At 50.6% G+C, this 20,915-nt stretch overlaps 1 protein-coding gene and 1 pseudogene across 5 annotated transcripts in view; one reads left to right on the top strand and one right to left on the bottom strand.

Moving 5' to 3' along the window:
• Positions 1-7,407: 7,407 nt before the first annotated feature.
• DNAAF9 (dynein axonemal assembly factor 9) overlaps positions 7,408-20,915 on the bottom strand; it is a 114,482-nt gene continuing 100,974 nt past the window's right edge. For all 5 annotated transcript variants that reach the window (XM_045528980.1, XM_045528982.1, XM_045528985.1 and 2 more), the window contains 7 exons: positions 19,840-19,926; positions 15,856-15,962; positions 15,397-15,471; positions 13,238-13,443; positions 12,454-12,519; positions 11,313-11,406; positions 7,408-10,716 (listed from right to left, as the gene is read on the bottom strand). In XM_045528980.1, coding sequence (XP_045384936.1) covers positions 10,604-10,716; positions 11,313-11,406; positions 12,454-12,519; positions 13,238-13,443; positions 15,397-15,471; positions 15,856-15,962; positions 19,840-19,926 — 748 coding nt within the window. In that variant the 3' untranslated portion in view covers positions 7,408-10,603. The remainder of the gene's footprint in view (positions 10,717-11,312; positions 11,407-12,453; positions 12,520-13,237; positions 13,444-15,396; positions 15,472-15,855; positions 15,963-19,839; positions 19,927-20,915) is intronic.
• Positions 20,379-20,471, top strand: LOC123622927 (annotated as a pseudogene).

Here is a 20,915-nt window from a genome sequence, read left to right on the forward strand (position 1 = left end):
TTCACCGCCAGCCTGTCCTACCTGGGAATGCCTGGGCTTCTGCATCTGCCTCCCAGCAACTCCCAACACCTGGTCCTTCCAGACCACGGGTTCCAGGAAAGCAGCCTGGATTGGATGGGCAGCCTTCCATTTCTCTCACAACAGCCACCTCTGCCCTCATCCGAGGACCTCACCCCTCAGCTCCCTGAGGAAAGAGGAGGCACAGCCAAGTCTCCCCCAGTCACCTATGCACCCCCCTTCTGCCTGGCTGTCTCTGCCCCTGCTGCCTCTGGATTCACCTGCTGTTGAGGCTGTTTCCTTTCCAACTCCCACCTGTGTCCTGTGCCGTGGCGATCAGAAGCTGAGGGCAAACACAGGTCTCCCTGCCTGTGCCCGCTGGTCCTTATACAGACAGGCAGGTTGAGGGACCCAGACATGGGCACACATCCCCTCTCATTCCCTCCCTTCAGGGCTCAGACTTCACTGGGCTGTGGACACAAGAACCATGGCCCCTGAGTTCCCCAAGGCACTTAATGGCTTTCTAAAACAATGGCAACTCGGTTTCCCCTGGTGCCACTTACCTAGCCCGCAGATTTTAGAATCCAGGACTAGGAGGAGTAACTGTATAGTTATCTCATTTAAAAAACGGAACAGAGCCAGGCATAATAATGGCTGGTGCCTGGGGAGGCTGAGGCAGGAGGATTGCTTGAGCCCAGGAGTTCAAGGCTGCAGTGAGCTATGATGGCGCCACTGCACTCGCCCAGCCTGGGCGACAGAGCGAAGTGAGACCCTGTCTCTAAAAAAACCCCAATCCTCCCTTGAACGTCCTTCCCCTCCACATACTGCCCAATTCCTCAACCACACTCTGGAGCAAGCTCCCCCAGACTTATCCATGCCCTTCTCCCTACATCACTTCATCCCACTCATGCCCGTCTTTTTGTCCCCTCCACTCCACTGAAACTGCCGTTGTCCAGGTCACCCTGCCTCAGCTTTCTCACCCAGCACCATAGGGGTTGCTTTTCTTATAACGGTGTCTTCTCTTCCTGCACGTTGCCTCTGACCCGGTGCTCAGCGCTGGCCTGCCCAGAACTTTCCTCCGTGGCTCCTTACCAGCCAAGGCTGACTGTCACATTTCACATCTGTCCCTGAGCTCCAGACTTCCAGACGCCACAGCCTCTTTAGCCATCCCCTGCCATGGCTAATAGACAAAATTTGAATGAAATTCATGGCAAATAGAGCTCCTGCGTCTACCATCTCAACGGCTCCTCACCCGGGAGTCCCCCTAACTCATCCACACCTAATCCACGAGTTTTGCTGCCTTTGCCTTCAAAACGGAGCTCAGATCTGCCCACTTGCACCTCCAGCCTGGTCGTCATCTGGCCTTCTGACTCCTTTCTCCCCCATATTGGAGATGAAGAATGGATTATTGGCTTCCCCCACACTTAGAAATTCCAGGCCAGGCGCGGTGGCTCACGCCTGTAACCCTAGCACTCTGGGAGGCCGAGGCAGGCGGATTGTTTGAGCTAAGGAGTTCGAGACCAGCCTGAGCAAGAGCAAGAAAAAAAAAAAAAAGAAAGAAAAGAAATTATATGGACAGCTAAAAACATATACAGAAAAATTAGCCGGGCATGGTGGCGCATGCCTGTAGTCCCAGCTACTCGGGAGGCTGAGGCAGTAGGATCGCTTGAGCCCAGGGGAGTTTGAGGTTGCTGTGAGCTAGGCTGACACCATGGCACTCTAGCCCGGGCAACAGAGTGACACTCTGTCTCAAAAAATAAACAAATAAATAAATAATAGAAATTCCAAAGCCCCTGTCATAGCCTGGGGGTAGCGGCGTGGACTATATAACCTGCTGCCTCTTCTTGTACCTCCTGCTCCCTGGGGAGCACCGCCTCAAGCCCTGTGTCCACGCCCCCAGCTCTTACCATTCCATCATTCAGCTCATTCCATCTTTCCGGTCTCAGAGTCTTCTGTGGTCACCATCTCAGGTAGGTTCCTACTGTCCTTGCCTCACAGCCCCTCACGGCCCCTAACTCTGCAGCCTTCTTCCTTCTTCTTACTGCACTGCCTGGGTCCTGTCTCCCTGAGAGCAGGACTGCGTGTGTCCTTCACCGGTGCTGCACCCATTGTAGCAGGTGCTCAGGAACCTGCCAAGTGTTGAAGGCAGACCGGGTCTCCGCGGATAGTTCCAGAGGCATTTCAAGCCAACCGAGCCCTCCAGGTACCTCCCCTCTGTCCTCCATTTCCCAGTCTTGCCCAGGCTTTCCGGCTGTGCCTAAGGGCACCCAGCCAGACACTCCTGATTTCCTCTTTCCTCTCACCCCAGACTACTCAGGTGTCACCAAGTCGCTCTGGTCTGCTGCACCCTGGCTGCCCTCATTTTCCTCGGCCCCTTGGCAAGCGTGGCTCCTGCACTTCACAGCCAGCAGCTCTCCCTTGCATCACTCATCACTCAGGTTTTACAAGCCTCTTGGGGATCCTGCTGCCCTGATGGGCACTCGCAGCCCCGCACAGCGCTTCTCCAACTGCAGCCACGCTGCCCCCCTCGCTCTTCCCATGTTATCCCTCTATGAGCGAGAACTTGTCATCTCTGTAATGGTCACTTATATGTGGGAGCCTGGTGTCCAGCTCTGGACCAGGCCCGCTGGCTGGGCTCAGCTGCCCACTGAATCAACTCCCTGATACTTCCTGCTGGTCTAAGTGGACCCCAGCAGCCAAGCCAGTCTCCCGTCTGCCTCCGAATCATTGTTTAGACCATCTCCACACCCCCATGCCTTTCCCTTCCCTTCAGCATTTGCTTTCTACCTGTGGGAGCCACCTGTGGGAGCCCAGCATGAGACGGGCATACAGGTGACGCCGAGGGGGTGGGGAGAGAGAACGTGGCCTCCACTGGCCTCCTCTCTCTCCTGGGGGCATCTCCAGGCCCCGCATGTGGGTGGGAGGATGACCCTTTGGTACTCAGCTAACACAACACTAAGTCTTCTCTCTGTTGCCATCTATCCCTACCGAGGAGAGAAAGATCCTGGCTCTTACAAGGGCAGCCCGCAGGGCGAGGAGCCCCTGCCCTGCAGAGAGCCAACAGGGACCTACTCTGCTGAGGACGACATCCTGCTTCCCCTTCCTCCACTCCTTACTCACAGCCAGAATCGAGCACTGGACAGGGGCTGAGGGCTCTCGGCTCACTGATTCTATCAGACCAGCAGACCACTGGGCAGGAAGTTTCCAGGGCTGCCCTACTGCCCCCGTCAAACCCCTCTGCCCTCTGCCCTGGGTCCCAGCTACTCAGCCCAGCTTCTCAGCTGAGGAACTTCTAGTGGACAGACTCAACCAAACACTGACCTTTTGCCGAGCAGGTCTTAGAACAAATACAAGACTGGCCCCAAACTTCCCCACCCTCATCTACCTCCAGGCCCTATTACATTGAAATCTCATTACCTGTCACCGGAGAAATTCCAGCTGGTGATGCTAAGGTCCTCCGGGTATCCTGTCACCTCCTGGCCATCCTTTTTTTTTTTTGAGACAGAGTCTCGCTCTGTTGTCTGGGCTAGAGTGAGTGCTGTGGCGTCAGCCTAGCTCACAGCAACCTCAAACTCCTGGGCTCAAGCGATTCTCCTGCCTCAGCCTCCCGAGTAGCTGGGACTACAGGCATGCACCACCATGCCCAGCTAATTTTTTCTATATATATTTTTAGTTGGCCATATAATTTCTTTCTATTTTTAGTAGAGACGGGGGTCTCGCTCTTGCTCAGGCTGGTCTCGAACTCCTGACCTCAAGCGATCCACCCGCCCTGGCCTCCCAGAGTGCTAGGATTACAGGCGTGAGCCACCGGGCCCAGCCCTCCTGGCCATCCTTGGCCGTTGTGTCCCTCACATCCTCCCCACCTATGGCTCTCCTTCTCACAGGTCTCCTGTCCTGCCTAGGGGCCTCGAGCTCACTATCCAAGGCTGACAGGCCTGAGGTGCCACTCCAAGCCACCATTCCCACCAGCTCCTGCTGCTCCAGAGAAGGTGAATGGTTAGAAAGGAAGTGGAGAGGCCCCGGACAACACCTTGGGACGAGACCTCCAGCCTCTTTGGATCTCTAACCATTTTTATCTACAAAACAAAGAAGTTGGGATGGAGTTCTTGTAGCTAGAAAATTCCATGAATTTTTAGTCTGAAACTGAAATAATCTTCCTTATCAGCCATCTTTTCTTTTCCTGTTGTCCTTATTTCTCTACTATTTGTACATTCATCCAGGCATGAAATTTCAGAGTACAAATGTAAAGTTTCTTAAAAATGAGAAGGTGAAAAAAAATTAAACTTTTTTTGTTGGTATAAGATAAGCAGTAGCAATTGTAGGCTAAAATGGAAATATATTCACACTTTATTTGGTTAGTATTTATTTTACCAGATTTATAGCCATTTATTAGCTTGACATACAATGTATTGAATCTGATGCAATTTTTTAAGCTAAATTATTTTAGCTGGCCAATGGAGCAATGCATGGGAAAAACAGGAATGATTTGTGGATAAACAAATTTTATTTTTATTTGAATTTTTAGAGAATGAAACAAAAAAGTCTTTGGAATTGTTTCAAAATGTTGGGGTTTTTTCCACTCTGGCTTTTTCCACTTTTACCTCCAGGTCACCCCCTTTGCTCTTGTCTAATTAGTCATTTTGTCTTGTCAATTGTTCCTTCAGAATGGCTCTCTAGTTGGTCCACTTTTCACCTCCACCCATGTGGAGCAGCAGCCCAGCACCCACGTTATAGTCCACGTGGCCTTTGTTTTATTTAAGAAGATTCTCAAACTGGATCCCATGGACCACTGATGTCTCTGGGTGCTCTGAGGCACTATAAAATCAAACAGTGGTGGTCTTTTCTCAATCTGCAGTGGAGGCTCAGGGTTATCTTTGTGGTTAGAATGTCTTCAGTTTAAACTCTTTCTTCCCTTGGATAAAAATCACCATGACCACCACACTCAGTAACTTAGTGCTTCCTATCACTTGTACTAGAAAAGACATGCAGAAAGCAACATTTAAGAAAATCAAGTAGACCGGGCGTGGTAGCTCATGCCTGTAATCCTAGCACTCTGGGAGACTGAGGCGGGAGGATCGCTCGAGGTCAGGAGTTCGGGACCAGCCTGAGCAAGAGCGAGACCTTGTCTCTACTAAAAATAGAAAGAAATTATCTGGACAGCTAAAATTATATATATAGAAAAGAAAAATTAGCCGGGCATGGTGGCGCATGCCTGTAGTCCCAGCTACTCGGGAGGCTGAGGCAGAAGGATCGCTTAAGCCCAGGACTTTGAGGTTGCTGTGAGCGAGGCTGACACCACGGGACTCTAGCCCGGGCAACAGAGTGAGACTCTGTCTCAAAAAAAAAAAAAAAAGAAAATCAAGTAGGTGTCTGATTTAACAGAAACGCTCACAGACTGCAGGGGGATGTGCAGTGCTGGTCTATGGGAGCAAGCCCTTCTTTGGGGGCCCACCTCCCAAATGGGCCTGGTGTTGGGGGGGCCCATGGAAGTGCACAGAGACCCTTGGCCAGGCCACTGTGGCTGGCTCAGGGATGGGAATGTGACCCCAATCTTGGGGGTACCTCTGGAGGGGGGGGCTTGCCTTGGGGTACCGGTGTTGCTGGTGGCATAAAGGAAGCCAAGCCACTCTCCACTGCTGGGGCAGAGTGAGGCCACCAAGGAGAGGGTTCTGACGACATCTGAGCACTTGTCTGGGCCCAGCTGAACTTGTAGCTGGACCACTCTGGACTCCTCCTACAGAAACCAAGCTGATCCCTTTCTGTCATGGACTGGAAGTGGGTCATTTGGTCATGTTTTCTTTGGGCATAACTCTTCTCTCGATTGTATGATAGAAATTAATACACCAGGCTGGGCGTGGTGGCTCACGCCTGTAATCCCAGCACTTTGGGAGGTGGGAGGATCTTTGAGGCCCATAATTTGAGGCTACAGTGAGCTAGGATGATACCGCTGCACGCACTCTAGCCCAGGCAACAGAGCAAGACCCTGTTTCAACAAAACAAAACAAAAAACCCAAAACAAACAAAAAAGAAATTAATACATCAATATTTCTCCATGCTCCTCAGAGAGCCCTATGATTTCCTGCAGCTCCACACAGATCCTCTGCTCTAAATCCCATTTTCCACATGTCTATTCCAGAAGATCCCCTGATTCTGGGGCTCCCGCTCTATCCAGCAGCTCCAGGGGACTCCTTTCCCAGCCCTAGGTTTCTTGGCCTCTAAGTCCCCCTGGCACTTAAAGCTCACCCAGACCTGGAGCCCTTCCATTTACTGTCTTCCCACTGCCCTGGCAGTTCTTTAGAGGTTAATCCCCAACCCTGGAGTTTTCTGGAAAAGCGAGCACAGGAGCTCCATCACGGTTCAAACTCGCGCCTGCAGGGCGGGGAGGCAGCAGGCTCCAGAACGCGCAGTGCGCCAGTGATGCTGCCGCCAACTCCGCCCCGTCTGTCAGGCCCTTCGGGTGCAGTTTTGCATTTGGTTTGATTGTGACTAATTGATCGCATGGAACTTCCACGTCCAAGACCACCATCCCAGTCACCTGAGGCTGCCTGCGGGGCACTTCCCCTTGTCCAGACCCCTGCGTCTTTATGAACCGGCTGCGGGCGGCGGGTGCCGCTCCCCGATCGACTCTCCTCCCCACCCATCAGGGGGCGAGGGGCGGTGTGTCAGCCGGCGGGAGCCCGGGAGCGGCCTGCCGGGACGCCGCGCCAACAGCGGCGGGAACCACAGGCGAGCGGACCCGGAGCCTGCACGGGACGATTGGTGCATTTGTGTTTGTTGCTCTAGTCCCGAGGGCTTCAGCAAACCTCCGGCTTAGAACTTGCGGTTCCAAATCCGAGCGCCGCGAGGGCTCTCTCGGATTTAATGCGGGCATGGGCAGTGACTTTGTCACCTGCTCCAGTTACTGGACCCTTCCGCGCCTCGGTCGTCCCATTTACAAAATGGGACCGAAGGGCCATCTTCATGGAGCTTTTACCGCGCTGAAACGAGCCGATCAGCCTGTAATGGCGTGGTTCCTTCTGCAGCCCGGCCAGGACCGGCTGGGGCCCGCGAACCGGCACCGGAGCACCGAGGTCAAGGACGAGGGCGAGAGAGCCGGGAGGGGAGGGGGCGCCCTGGGAGAACCCCGTGCCCACAGCCGGCTTCCTTGAGCCCTTCCCCGAATTCTAGGACTCCCCAAGAGCCCGCCCCGCAAGCCAGGGTGGTTTCTTCGTCTGAATTTTAGTCTCCACGGGCCGCTCGGGGTTCTGGGGAGGGGTGTGTGAGCCCCAAGGACTCCTCCCCGAAAAGCCCCAGCAAAGGGGGCGTCATCTGAGGCCAGGCCACAGCCCCGGGGGACAGGGCCTTCTCACACCCGCCCCAGGGACTCCAGGAGACTGAGTCTGCAGGACACCCAATGCCGGGAGGCCTTGCTTGTTCAGTGATAGTTTATTGGTCCTTAGCATTAACATCTTAATTACCAAGGTAAATTCACATACATAACTGCAGGTAAAAACATGTAAAATAATATAAAAATAAATTGAAGGCTACTTTTATATATTTACTGAATTAAGTAGTGTAATAAATACTATAATAAGCAAAAAGCTTCAATCACACAATTCAGTTTCACTGAAGTTACAGTAGTGTTTGTAAATATGAGTTTTAAAATTTAAGTTACAAATATTAAAGCACTGAAAAACTAGTATAAAAATGAATTTTGGCACGTAAGTGAGCTCTTATGTCATTAGTATTTAACACCCTGGGACAATGAAGAAACCACTTCTCACCTACTTCTTGAGGTACAACTACCCAACTAAGTCAGCAACACGGCTGGAATACTTAATAGTTTACAATCTTTGAGTTGAACGTTTCCCTTTTGAGAAGCCCAAAGATCAACCCAGAGCTTATTACTGTGCAAAAATTCTCCAAAATCCTATTAGAATTTAGGAGGGAACTTTTTCTTGCAACCTGAAGGGCCCAGCATCCAGGCCTCAGGTCAGAGAGCCCCCAGGGCTCACAGGGGCCAGCCCGGCTCCTCACCAGTGGCCCCTTCCAAAGGTAATCCTGTTTTCTCCAATTTCTGCCTCCTCTTTCCAATCATAAACAGAAAAATCTCATGTTAAAACATAAAATAACCTATAACTTCAGCGACTTCAACATCATCACACACACTCTGGGTGATATAAAACCGAAGCTGCTAACAGGAAAGTTGGCAAAAAGCATGTAGCTCCTGGAGGATGCTGCCTTTTCTAGGAACCCACCCTGGGTGTCTTTGCTGGGTGCCCCGGATCCACTTCTGTGGTCAAAAGCTAAAACACAGTGTCATGGCCCTTCCTCTGGAGACAGCCTAAGACCTGGCTTCCCACACAGCAATCAAGTGGATGCTGAACTTCACAGTCGGAACCCGGAGGCCCGGCAGGTTCTGGAAAGAGGCGTCCTCCGGGCCTCAGTCCTCCAAGAGCTCGCACAGTGCGCCCCGAGGAATGCCCTTTCGCCAGTGTGCCCCTTCACAAGCCCGAGCAGGCTGAGGAGCATCTCTAGAGGCCTCAGCCAGTTTTGCCTTTTTGGCTTTGATACTTCTTAATGTTTTGACTTTTTTCAATCACAGTTTCATATTCAAGTTGAGGTAATCACAGTTTTTCCTCCAAGAGGAAAGGAATTGGGACCGTGGGGCAGGTTGGTGAGAGAGCATTTCTATGGAAAATGGTCAGAAACCAGGACCACCACGCAGTACAGCCCCACGTGGTGGGAAGGCCCACCCATATGGGCGGGCTCCGACCCCTCTTTAAAAACTCTTCTGTGCAGCAGCCAGACTGCCAGGCCAGGGCAGCCAGGAAATGGCTCAAGCTCCCAGATCCAGAGCTTTCTTTTAAAACTTCACAGAAACCCACCTAGAGGAAATGGCCTGTGTTTCTCACCCCCCACCCCCCTCCCTCTTCTAAGGCTGCTCAAGTTTGAGTTTTTAAAAAGAGCTCGGTAGAGCTAAAGGAAGCTACAGTAACTCATTGCTTATTAATCAATTGCACTTAAGATCTATGTTATTGATTCTGAAGCAGAGGCAGGCCCTTCGTGGACCCTGGCCTCTGGCCAGCCAGAAGTCAGGGGCTCCCAGACTTGGGCTCCACAGTGGGGCTTTTGTCACCAGTGGCTTTGGAGCAGAGACTGGAGCACATGGGCCTTTTCAGAAGCCTTTCTTAATGCAAGATTTCTTATTCAATGGTATTTGGAGTTTTGTTCATTTGGCTTCAAATACAAATTTTTTTTCTAGTACACTTTATTGACAAGCTGTTGACAATTGCTTTGCTACTTGCATGCAGGCCTCTGTGTGACCAGGCACACAGACCCTGTGTGTTCCATCCTCTCTCCCCTCTGCATCAGGGGGCTTTCTTAAAAACCCCTCTACATTACTAGAAACTTTGCTGGTTTCATCTATGTGCTTCTTCCTAAGGCATGCAAAAAAATGTGAAATTCAGAAAACATTTACAATCTAGGCAGCCAAGACGCTGAAGTCCTGACAGACATCACCTAAATATCAGTGCCTGTGACACCCCCACCCCCCATCCCTACAGTAATTATGAAGGTCAGGCACAGGACACACTTGTAATTCCCCTCTGCTTTACCATGCCACTGGAAGGAATTCTAACTTGGGTATTGGAATTCTTTGAAATTCCTGGTCCTCAGGAGCCAAACAAGCTGAGCGCCAGCAACAATGCATGGGGGGTATGAGTTTCCTGAAGTTTGCGGCCGAAAAGCAGGCCTTCCCTGGCAAGGCTGGTGGGAAGGCTGGGTGCTGGAGGCTGATGCCTCACAAGTGAGCAGACCCCAGGCCTGAGACTAACAGCTGCAGGATGATCCCCTTCACAGTTAGGTGAAGCCTTAGCAGGGGGGCTTGGGCAGCAGGCTTGCTCTTGACCCTGAATCAGGGAAACCCGAGTGATGCCACAGGAGAGCTCAAGAACCAAGCACAAGGGGGAATGCTGATGTCAGCTTGAGAGCCACATCCTTCTGGAAAACAACGTGCCTTTCCTTCAGTTTAGTCTATAAGGGGAATCCCTTCATTTCAGAACAAGCGGTTGTTCTCAGCCTAAGCTGCTGGCTCTGTGGGCTGGGCTTGGCTGCTCACCCCAAGCCTGGGTCAGGGGCTAGTAGGGCCAGGTCCTTCAATGGAAGGGGCCTAAGCAGGGGAGGCAGGCACTCCACTGTGGGTGACGGCTCTCCTGGGGCAGCATCTGAGGCCTGAGGCCTGTTGTGGCCTGGCCCCCAGGCACAGCCACAGCTAGGGTTCCTTTTAAGTCCCAGCAGCTCCGCTGTGCAATCCAAATGCTTCTCCTTACCCCCACACAGTGCCTCAACTGCCCAGAGGAGGTACTGTCATCAGAGACCCAGAGCTCCTGGACTGCCAGCTGCACACACAGGCAGTCCCAGTGTGCTCATCCTTGAGGACCACCCCCCCCCCCAAATCAGTGGTGCAGGTGATGCTCTTCAGCGCTGTATAGAGAATAAAGATAACATGCACTCAAGCCAGCACACGTAGGCCAAGGAGAACAAAGACAGCCCCCTCAGGGAGGGGCCACCCATTCGTCCATCTCCAGGGAGGACATTGTGCAGGACGTACGGCCCTAGGCTTCTTCTAGGGCTTCTGCTCAAAGAGGTCATGATACTCCTGCTGCTCCAGCTCACGGTTATACCTCTCGATTTCTCGGTTGGCTTCTTCCACGTAGTCATTCATGAACTGGTCCATGACTGATGTCTCATTAAGGAAGAGAGCTCTGGGCCTGGAGGACAATGGAGCCTCCCTGAGCCCAGAGGACCTGCAGGCAGGTGAGGTGGGGGACACTGAGGCAGTGTGTACCTGGCCTGCACAGAGGGTATGTGATGGGCTCTTGGTATATACTGGCAGCATCACAGCTACTAAGATTGTGACAGGTACTGGCATATGGCCTTCAATGAGGTCCTAGAACTCAACCCTTCTGCTTTCATTAGCACATAGCAGCACCCCAAGGTTCTCATTTTGCCCTGTCCATCTTTCCACAGATTAACTGTGGCTGCCCCAACTTGTAAATCATGACCCTGATGACCACAGAGCTCAGGATGTCACCACAGCTGCATTCAAACTCCAACCCACAGAGTAACACTAAATAATGGAGAAATCTAATTTTAAGGACTTTAAAAGAGCAAATGAAAAGTCTGCCCCTGTGGTTTGCTCCTGTGTTCCCAGCCCCAGCCTGTGGAAAGGCAGAGCCCAGCCTGCTCTAGGGCCCAGCTGCAGTGGCTCTAGCAGACACCCCTAGCCTCGCTGCGCCAGATTCCACACAGGGACCAAGCTGTTCCAAGGATACGTGGGTGAAAATCAGTCTTGTCACCAAAGAAGTTAACAAATTGGGTGCCATTATAAAAGTAGCCTGCTGGTAGGGGGTCCAGGTGGCGTTTCACCTGTAGGAAAAAAGAATCCTGTAAGAATTATCTCACCACTTTCTATCATTCACTCACTCATTAAAAACATAAACAAGTCCATCACCCTAGCAAGACAGCCTGCTCTGCTACACAAACGAGCCAGGGAATTAACACCCCCAGCAACCCTCAAGCTGGGAGTTCCTGGTGGGAATACGCCCCTGTTGCTCACAGTGGAACTGGTTTGATAGCACACCCTGTACTGGGTGTCTCCCTGCCCCTTCCCTCTCTCACCTTCCCACCTCCCTACCTAGTGTCTCCTAGAGTCACTTCCAAAATAAACTACCTGTACTCAAATCCTAATTCAAGGTCTGCTTGGGGGGAACATGCATTACAAGGACTGCCTTCTGAGGTGCCTACATCGTCCTCCCCAGAGCACCCAGGGCTGTCCAGGCCTATGGGAGCTGGTTAGGAAGGGGCTCGCCTCAAGTCCAACGCAGAATACTCTCCCACCCCACGTGCTCCTTAGTGGGCTGGTGACACAGCCCATCCTGGGGCCTGGACTCTGTGTCTCTTTTAGCCTTTTGCCCCCAAACCTCTCAGGAAGAGGCCCTAGTAGGCATGGCAATCGGGGCAGGGACTGGGGTCAGCCTGGAGGCTGGGAGGGCTCATCAAGGGGCCTCTCAATTGGCCTTAGGATTCCACAACCTTCCCATGAGCAGCTTCTAGATCTAGACAGTTTTTCCTGAGCCCTAGCTGGTTTATCTCGGACAGAGGTCTTCTGCAGCTGCTTGGGCAGGGTGATAAGGCACAAGGCAGGGCCTCCCATCACCTACCTGCTCCTCCCACAGGCACTGGCTCTCCTCGATCTCATGCCCAGGTCACACCAGAGGCCACCTGCCCACTGCTCACTGAAACTGCGAGGCCAGAATTCTGTACCCAGCTTCCCTCTGTGGCCAGAGAGAAGCAAGACTTCCAGCACACCCTGCCAATAGCTCCCTTACTCAGGGAATCCAAAAGACAGAGCTACGCAAGCCTAGGAGGACAGTCTTGGGCCACTGAGGGGACTGGCCAGGGCAAGGCACTCACATGGATGTTCCTGATCTCCTGCTGGGTCAGCATCCCCCTGGTCTTCAGGGCTTTCCTCTGAGGCTTCTGTGCAGAGATGTAAGGAGTGGTCAGGTCCCAACAGAGCTGATGGAATTCACGGGTAGGTGAGGGCTCAGGGCTCTGGGGGTTGGTGACATAACCACAATCCCAGCAGAGGGGAAAGTATATGAGCTGCCATGGCCTGGACATAATATCCTACCTGTCCACCCTTCGGGAAGACCATTTTCCCATGGCAGAGCCCTGCGAGCTAGCAGGGAGCAAGCAGCAGAGGAGAGCCCAGTGTTATTGCAAATGGGCATGGACTTGCTTCTCCGCAGATTCTTATCCCTAGGCCCCACCAATGACAGACATGCAGACAAAGGGACAGCCCAAGGTCCCCCAGTCAAACACCATTTAGGAGCTTATACAGATGAGGCAGCCCATGCCTCAGTATAAAGACAGGTCTCAACTCAGCATCTGCAAAAGACCCAGGTCCCAGCCAACTCTATTCCCAGAATTCTAGGATGAGCTAAACCCGTAAGGCTGTGCTAAGAGCCTCAGTACCCAGAGAACCTGGGCTCACAGAGCAGACAACATAGCACTCCTGCCTAGAGGTTGCCCTGAGTGACTTCCTCCCACTCCCAGAGTGTCCCTGAAAGTGCTGGCTGAGCCTGAGGGGCAGACCAGTGGGCAAGCATCAGTGGAGGGGGTTCTCAGGGCCAGCAGCACCTCTGAAGTATGTGGGTCACATCTGTGCCAAGTCTGTCTGGGCTTTGGAAACCACCTGCTTAGCTGACTGCCGCAGCCAGTCCTTGACGCTGTCCTCTTTCAGGGAGCAGCCGATGAACACGAGGTAGCACTCCTGCTGCCCACTGCTGTCTTGAGGTGTGCTTCTGGAGTCGGGCGGTGGTGTGGGTCCCTCCAAAACAGGCATGATGCTCAGGGAGTTGGCCAGAGTATTGTGGCAGACCTCCATGGTCCTCTCGGAGTCTGTGAGGGGAGCACACATTAGTCCCTGAGACCCTGCCCCAAAAGGATAAGGCTTCGCCAAGACTGCAACAATGCAGATGGCTGGGACAGATTCCTGAGAAAACATAGGAGGAAGAACTGACATGACTGGTGGCAACTGAGAAAGGACAGAGTAAGAGAGTGAGGAGCAAAAGAAGTCCCTAGCTTGGCTGATTTGGGTGATCAGGTGGACACTATTAACTGGGAAGGGAACAAAAGATGAACAAAAGGTTTGTAGTGGGGAGAAGGGGAGGCATTTGACTCCACACCTGTGGCATGTGAAAGACTAAGACCCTGAGTGGGAGATATCCACACAGGTCACTGGTGTAGCTGAGGTCACCCCTGTGGAAGACGGTTGAGGAGAAGCAAAGAAAGCCCCCTTGGTAGAGGTGTGGGGGTTCTCAGCAGAGGCCTGAGAGGCCAAAGGAGAAGGGCACAGTGAACAGTACAACAGAGCCGCAGGAAGGTCCTGTAGATGGACAGGAGAGGGGTGTCCAGGCCATATGCTGAGCAGCTGGGGACTAGCAGTGACTGGAGGCACAGAAAGAGGCAAGGGCCCCCCAAAATGCAGGATAAGAAAGGGATCTGGAACAAAGGTTAACCCTGAACAAGAAAGGGGTCAACAGCAGGTCTAGATAAAGAAGAAAAGGAGGTGGTGGTGAGAGGGAGAGTGCAGGCTCCAAGACCTCTGAAGCAGGCAGGGGGGAGGCTGCTGTAGTTTGAGGGCAGCAGGCTGTGTGAGGGGCCAAAGTTTTAGATTTGACAACACAAATTAAGCAAAAGGTATAGGCTAAGGACCTTGAAAGATTCTTTTACACAGGTTATGCCATCTAGTCCTCCCATGTGTACCATGATGGCCCCACACCTAAACCCCCAGTGGCTCCCCACAGCAGACACTTATGGCTGCCTCCCCAGCATCCCCTGCCTCCTCCAATGCCAAGCCCCTGTGGGTGTGGGTCCAGGAAGGCAAGGCAATTCAATCCTGGCCAATGAGAGGAGAAGTTGGCTGAGAAAATTGGGGGTAGGAGCTTTGGGGAAAGCTGTCTGCACTGACAAAGACACCCACAGGAAGAGCCAGCTTCTCATTGGCTGGATGCAGTGTCTGGCTTTGACCCGCAGACCTGCAGCACCACCTGGCAACCATGAGGGGCAGGAACCTCAGGACAAGCTGACACACAAGAATGGAAGGAAAAACACAAAGACACATTACCTGGGTCCTCAGTGGCCTTGCTTTGCTGCCAACCTCTTCACTTCTTGTTATACAGCTAACACCTGCTAGCTGAGTTGGGGTTTTCTGTTACCCTAACTGACTGAAGATGCCCTAAGAGACACACTCCCTCCCTCCCTACCTCAGGCTCCAGCCACAGTAAACCATTTTTGGTTCCTGAAATGTGCCTCTCCTGCCTCTGGACTATACCAAATGCTGTTTCTTTTCCCTGGAATATTCTACCCTTCCTCAGTGTTGAGCTGACCAACTCCTACTTGTTCTGAGGCCTTCCCTGACCCCCAGCCCAGCAGAGACTAGCAGGATGCAAGGGCTCCAGAGTCTCGGGATGATAAACAGGCCTAGTGGACAGAAGGGAGAAGGCAAGTCAAAGGCTTGAAGACTTCGGTCAGAAACGGATCTAGAGAGCTTAGCACAGGGGCAGCTCCTGGAGGGGTGGGGTGTGAGTCTTTGGAGCTGTGAGGAGGGCCCCTAGGCAGGTCACCCAGGGGAGGAGGACAGATCCTTCACTGTGGAGGAGGACCTGGAGAAAGTGGGCCCCTGGGGGAGGGGGTGATGGAGGAGCCTGGTGTACAGCCAGAGGGAGGGTTTCTAAGAGAGCATCTGAGGGGCATAGGTGGTCTACAGAGCGCCAGCAGAGGCTATGAACTCATGTCATAAGATGCGAGCACTTCATGGTGTAGGACCCCCAAATCCAACCTCTCACTTACCTGAAAACTTGACTTTGCCCAGGATGTGGTAGATGTTTCCAGAGAAGGGACTTGACTTGATGGAGGACTGAATTGCTGGTGGAGGAAGAGGACAGGGCTGTCACCCACCTGGGGGCAGAGGCCAAGTTCAGAGTAGCATAGCTGGGAGTTTTAGAGACTAGGAAGAGATCCTTTCCAGCAGGGTCCAGGGTTCACAGGTTTCACCCCCCATCCCCTGTTGCTCCCCAGTGGCTCTGCCGCTGTTCCCAGGGGTGGAAAAACTCTTCCAATGGTGCAGAGATCAAATTTTGTGGCTACCATGATCAGAGGTAGGAGACTACTGATTGCTCAAATCCCTCTGCTTGCTTTTGGTTCCAAATGGTGAGGAAAAAAGCACACGGAATACTAAAATGATACCAGGAAGCAGGCACTGGGGCACTCTTTTACCAGTGTCTGGGACATGTCCCAACCAAGGCTCACCTTTACACCTGGCCACAAAGCGAGTCTTTTCCAACGGACGGCCAAACCATACGCAGATCTGAACCATTAGTGGGAAGACTGATCCAGAATCAAATTTACCTTCATACCTTAAAAGGTTTAAAAAATTGTAAGTACAAGTAATTTGGGCTTTGAATGTTATATACGACTTTGGGATGAACTTATATATCATTTATCCTAAAATAATTGAACTTCCCCCTTACTTACATGCCATTTTGCATAGAAAACAGTTGTGTATACATCTTGAGATTGGGAAGCATGCTGTTTATTAGAGCAGGGGCTTTGTGAGGATGACGGTTTTACCTCCTTAGACTAGCACATGCACCTCTGAAGCCTGTCAGTGGCCAGCTGAGGCTGGAGGTCCTTCCTGGGACAATGGGGGCTCTTATTCAGGATCCCCTCCCACTCCCTTAGGGCTCCAACTATGTCCCACCATCTGGATGTGTCTCAGCAGAAGGGACTCAAGAGCTGGGGCATCTCTGCTCTATTTTTTGTTTTCAGTTCAACAAACTGTTGGCCTCAGATTCATTTAGAACATGGTTATATACTTAACTTTCTTTAAAACTTAACTTTCTATTAAGGAAATTTTCAAACACATGCAAAGGTAGAAGGGTAGTAGAATGAACCCCCAAGTACATATCACCCAGCTTCCACAGTTGTGGAACGGTTATTCCTTCTTTTGAATTACTTTTTGAGATGAATCCCATAATTGGAATCACTCTAGGAAAGGGCGTAACCATCTCATGGGTAATAATTTACACCTCCCGCAGCAGCACGTGAGTATACCAGTTTCATAACAATTTCCTAGCAATGAATATTATAGATATTTTTGGTTGAATATAATGGCTATCAATCAAAACAAGGCACCATTTTACATTTCTGAATATTACTGACATTGAATTCTGTTTCCATGATTGTTATTTATGCTTGTTCTTTTTTTTTTGTTTTTTGAGACAGTCTCGCTCTGTTGCCCGGGCTAGAGTGCCATGGCGTCAAGCTCACAGCAACCTCAAACTCCTGGGCTCAAGCAATCCTTCTGCCTCAGCCTCCCGAGTAGCTGTGACCACAGGCATGCGCCACCATGCCTGCCTAATTTTTTCTATATATTTTTAGCTGTCCAGATCATTTGTTTCTATTTTTAGTAGAGATGGGGTCTCGCTCTTGCTCAGGCTGGTCTCGAACTCCTGACTTCGAGGGATCCTCCCGCCTTGGCCTCCCAGAGTGCTAGGATTACAGGCGTGAGCCACCACGCCCGGCCTATGCTTATGCTTTTAAAAAAATTATTTTATTTCATTTTTAAATTTATTTTTTAGAGACAGGGTTTTGCTCTGTCACCCAGGCTGGAGTCCAGTGGTGTGATCATAGATCACTACAACCTTGAACGCCTGGGCGCAAGCTCCCACCTCAGCCTCCTGAGTAGCTGGGACTACAGGCGGGTGCCACCACACTCAGCTGGTTTTTTTAGTTTTCGTAGAGACAAGGTCTCAGTGTTGCTCAGGCCGGCCTCAAGCGATCTGATTCTCCCACCTTGGCCTCCCAAAGTGCTGGGATTATAGGTGTGAGCTACCATGCCCCACCTCTTTGTGATTTCTTTAAAGTAAGGAGGTGGCATGACATTTTTGCAAGACTGACATGTCCTTTCCCTACCCAAACAAGTAATTTGGAGACTTCAGGCTTCTCTTGCTTCTGTGGTGTCTGATTCCTTAAGGGAATCTGCAGGGGCTAAGGGAAGAGAGCAAAGTTTTTGCCCAGATTAGACAACAAACTATTCTACCAGAAAAGCTGGGAATGCGGTCGATGAGAACAGAGAGGGCCATGAGAGGGAAACTGCAGAGGATGCGTGCACGGCACGAGCTGAGCACATCCTGGAACTATATACAGCCCATTCACTCTGAGGTGGTGGCCCTGACCTACACAGGAGGGGAGTATTGTATGGGGATGAGTGGGAGACTGATGACTACCATCTTTTTTTTTTTTTTTTTTTTTTTTTGAGACAGAGTCTCACTCTGTTGCCCGGGCTAGAGTGAGTGCCGTGGCATCAGCCTGGCTCACAGCAACCTCAGACTCCTGGGCTTAAGCGATCCTACTGCCTCAGCCTCCCGAGTAGCTGGGACTACAGGCATGAGCCACCATGCCCGGCTAATTTTTTGTATATATATTTTTAGTTGGCCAGATAATTTCTTTCTATCTTTAGTAGAGACGGGGTCTCACTCTTGCTCAGGCTGGTCTCGAACTCCTGACCTTGAGCAATCCACCCGCCTCGGCCTCCCAGAGCTAGGATTACAGGCGTGAGCCACCGCGCCCGGCCTACTACCATCTTGTTAAAAGATGAAGTTATCCGGTTCCTAGAAATGGACTTAGAAGAGAGGGCTGAAGGATGATTTTGAGGTCCCTCCATCTCTGACTCTCTGTAAGGACTGATCTTCCTGATAAAAGGGAAAGGTTGCAGGCTCTAGATTCACAGTCTTCTGACGGGCCTTCACATCCTGCCCTCTCCGGGGTCAGTCTGCCTCCAGGTAAGTCTTGCCCTGAGCTAGGCTTGTCCCATGCCCAGCATGAGTCAGTGTGGACAGGAGAATGGGGGTGCTCAGGTGCCAGGGGTGACTGTGGGAGCTTTAGGACCAGGCCCAGAGTTTCAAGCAGCAAGACGGTCAGTAGCTGCGGCCACTGGAAAGAGGCTCCATTTGTTTCTTTTCAGCTAACATACAATTACCTTGTTCAGCTATAAGGAATGATCCACTTACCCACTGTTTAAGTATAATGTGACTCAAATGGGAAGTTCCTTCTAAGAATATGCCTGAAAATCTTCAATTTTACATACTGACATTCTGGGTTTTTTTTTGTTTTGTTTTTTACAGCATAGTATGACCAATTGGTGATGTAAGGGGTGGTGTGGAAGATGTAGAGAGGTGCCTGGGAGAAATGAGTAAGGACAACAAAGACAATCCGGATAAACATGAGAGATTAATTCTGGCCAAGCTTTAACCATTGTCTTCCCCCAAACCTTGAACAGAGCAGAAACTAACTGTCCATTCTACACAGGGACAAGTGCAGCCTGGCAGTTAAGAGAACAGGCTCTGAAGCCATTCAACCTGAGCTTGAAATGCAGCTCTTTCGTTTACTGGCTGCAAACTGCACGAGTCATTAACTCCTTGCTGCCTCTGGTACCTTATCTATAAAATAAGAAAAATAATGGAATCCACCTCACGGACTTGGTGTAGTAGTTAAATAACACTAGCAAGGCTCTTAGAACAGCACTGTCCGACAGAACTTCCTGGGATGATGGAAATGTTCGGGGTCTGTACTGTCCAACATGGTAGCTGTTAGCCACAGGTAGCTGTGTAGACTGAATTCTAAATTTTATTTGATTTTTATTAATTTACATTCACATTTCATTAAATAGCCACATGTGGCTGGTGGCTACCACGTGCAGAGTGCAGTCTCAGAACAATGCCTAGCACACACAGTGAAGTGCTCAAGCACACTGGTATTGGTATGACTGCACTGGACTTTGCACAGTCTCTCCTTTTTCTTCTCCCTTCTGGAGAGGTTCACAGGCTGTGTGGCAGCCTACAGAGAACATTCCCTGGGTCACATTAGCAGGGAACCTACCTGCCAGGTGGGAACCCTAGAGGACTGACTGTCTTCTCAGGAGCGACTCTCACCTGAGAAGGTTATGGCTCCTCGGTTCCATGTCAGCCACCTCACCCTCACTAGGGGGTAGGAAACACAGCATCTCAACATCCAGGGAGGCTTCCAATTTGGAGCCCAAGATGTGGAGCACTGGGCTTGTGGCAGGGCCAGCAGCTATTGGGACATGGCAGGCCGTTCCAGTTGCCACGTGTTACCCTTGTAGAGCACATCTGGTATTTTCACTTTCTTGGTTTTTTTTTTTTTTTTTTGGAAAATAAATAAATCATTGGGCATACAAAGAAATCTTAGCTACTTTTCAAAGATGATACTTGCCAGCCAGGGTACATTAAATATCGAGATCGTAGCATCTGAGGACTTGAAAAACTATTTTCTGAGAGAATCAGCTCAATGTCTTCATTCCTTTGAAAATACAGGACAGACTCAGGTTAATCAGGACTGTTGATCTTACTGCATTTTGTGCTTCCTCCTTCCCCCATACACACACACAAGCACACAGGCATGCATTTATTTTCTAGCACACCGGTTGAAAAGTTAGTTGAATACATCACGATATTTCACCCCTAAATACTTCAGTATGCATCTCCTAAGAACAAGGACATTCTTTTACAGAACCACAAAACTGTTATCACACCCAAGGAATACTATGGACAAGCAGCACTGCTATCAGCTGTTAGAACTGCAGAATCCTAGGCCCCACCCCAGACCTACTAAATCAGAAACTAATTTTAATAAGACCCCCAAGAGATTCATTGGAGAAGCACAAATATACATCCATTTTCAAATTTTCCCTTTTTTGTGGGCGAGAGGGCACATAATCCAATCAAGGATCACTCATTAAATTTCTAATCTTTGTGCTTGCTTTGGCAGCACATACACTAAAATTGACACGATACAGAGAAGATTAGCATGGCTCCTAGAATTTTTTTGAAAAATTGCAATCTTTATTATTCCTTAATCTGGAACAGTTTCCCCATCTTTTTGTTTGTTTATTTCTCATGGTGTTGATATTATTGACGAGTACATGCCAGCTGTCTTGTGTCCCACAACTTGGATTTGTCTGATTGTTTCCTCATGATTAGATTCAAGTTAAATATTTTTGGAGATTAATACCCAGGTGATGCCATGTCCTTCCCATTACATCACATCAAGGAGGCACACCGTATCATTTTGTCCCATTACTGGTCATGCTTTTCTCAGCAGTCTGTGGAGTGATAATTTACACACTAGAGGACTAATGAACATCTTTTTCCCCAACAATCTTTCACCCACTGCTTTTGGCATGCATTGATGATTCCTCTCTAAATCAAGTATCGTATTAGATTGAAGGTTACAAAACGATGATGTTTGAGTTCTATCAACCCTTATTTATTTGGGATGCTTCCGTAAAG

This window comes from Lemur catta, chromosome 17 (assembly GCF_020740605.2).
Source record: "Lemur catta isolate mLemCat1 chromosome 17, mLemCat1.pri, whole genome shotgun sequence".
NCBI lineage: Eukaryota > Metazoa > Chordata > Mammalia > Primates > Lemuridae > Lemur > Lemur catta.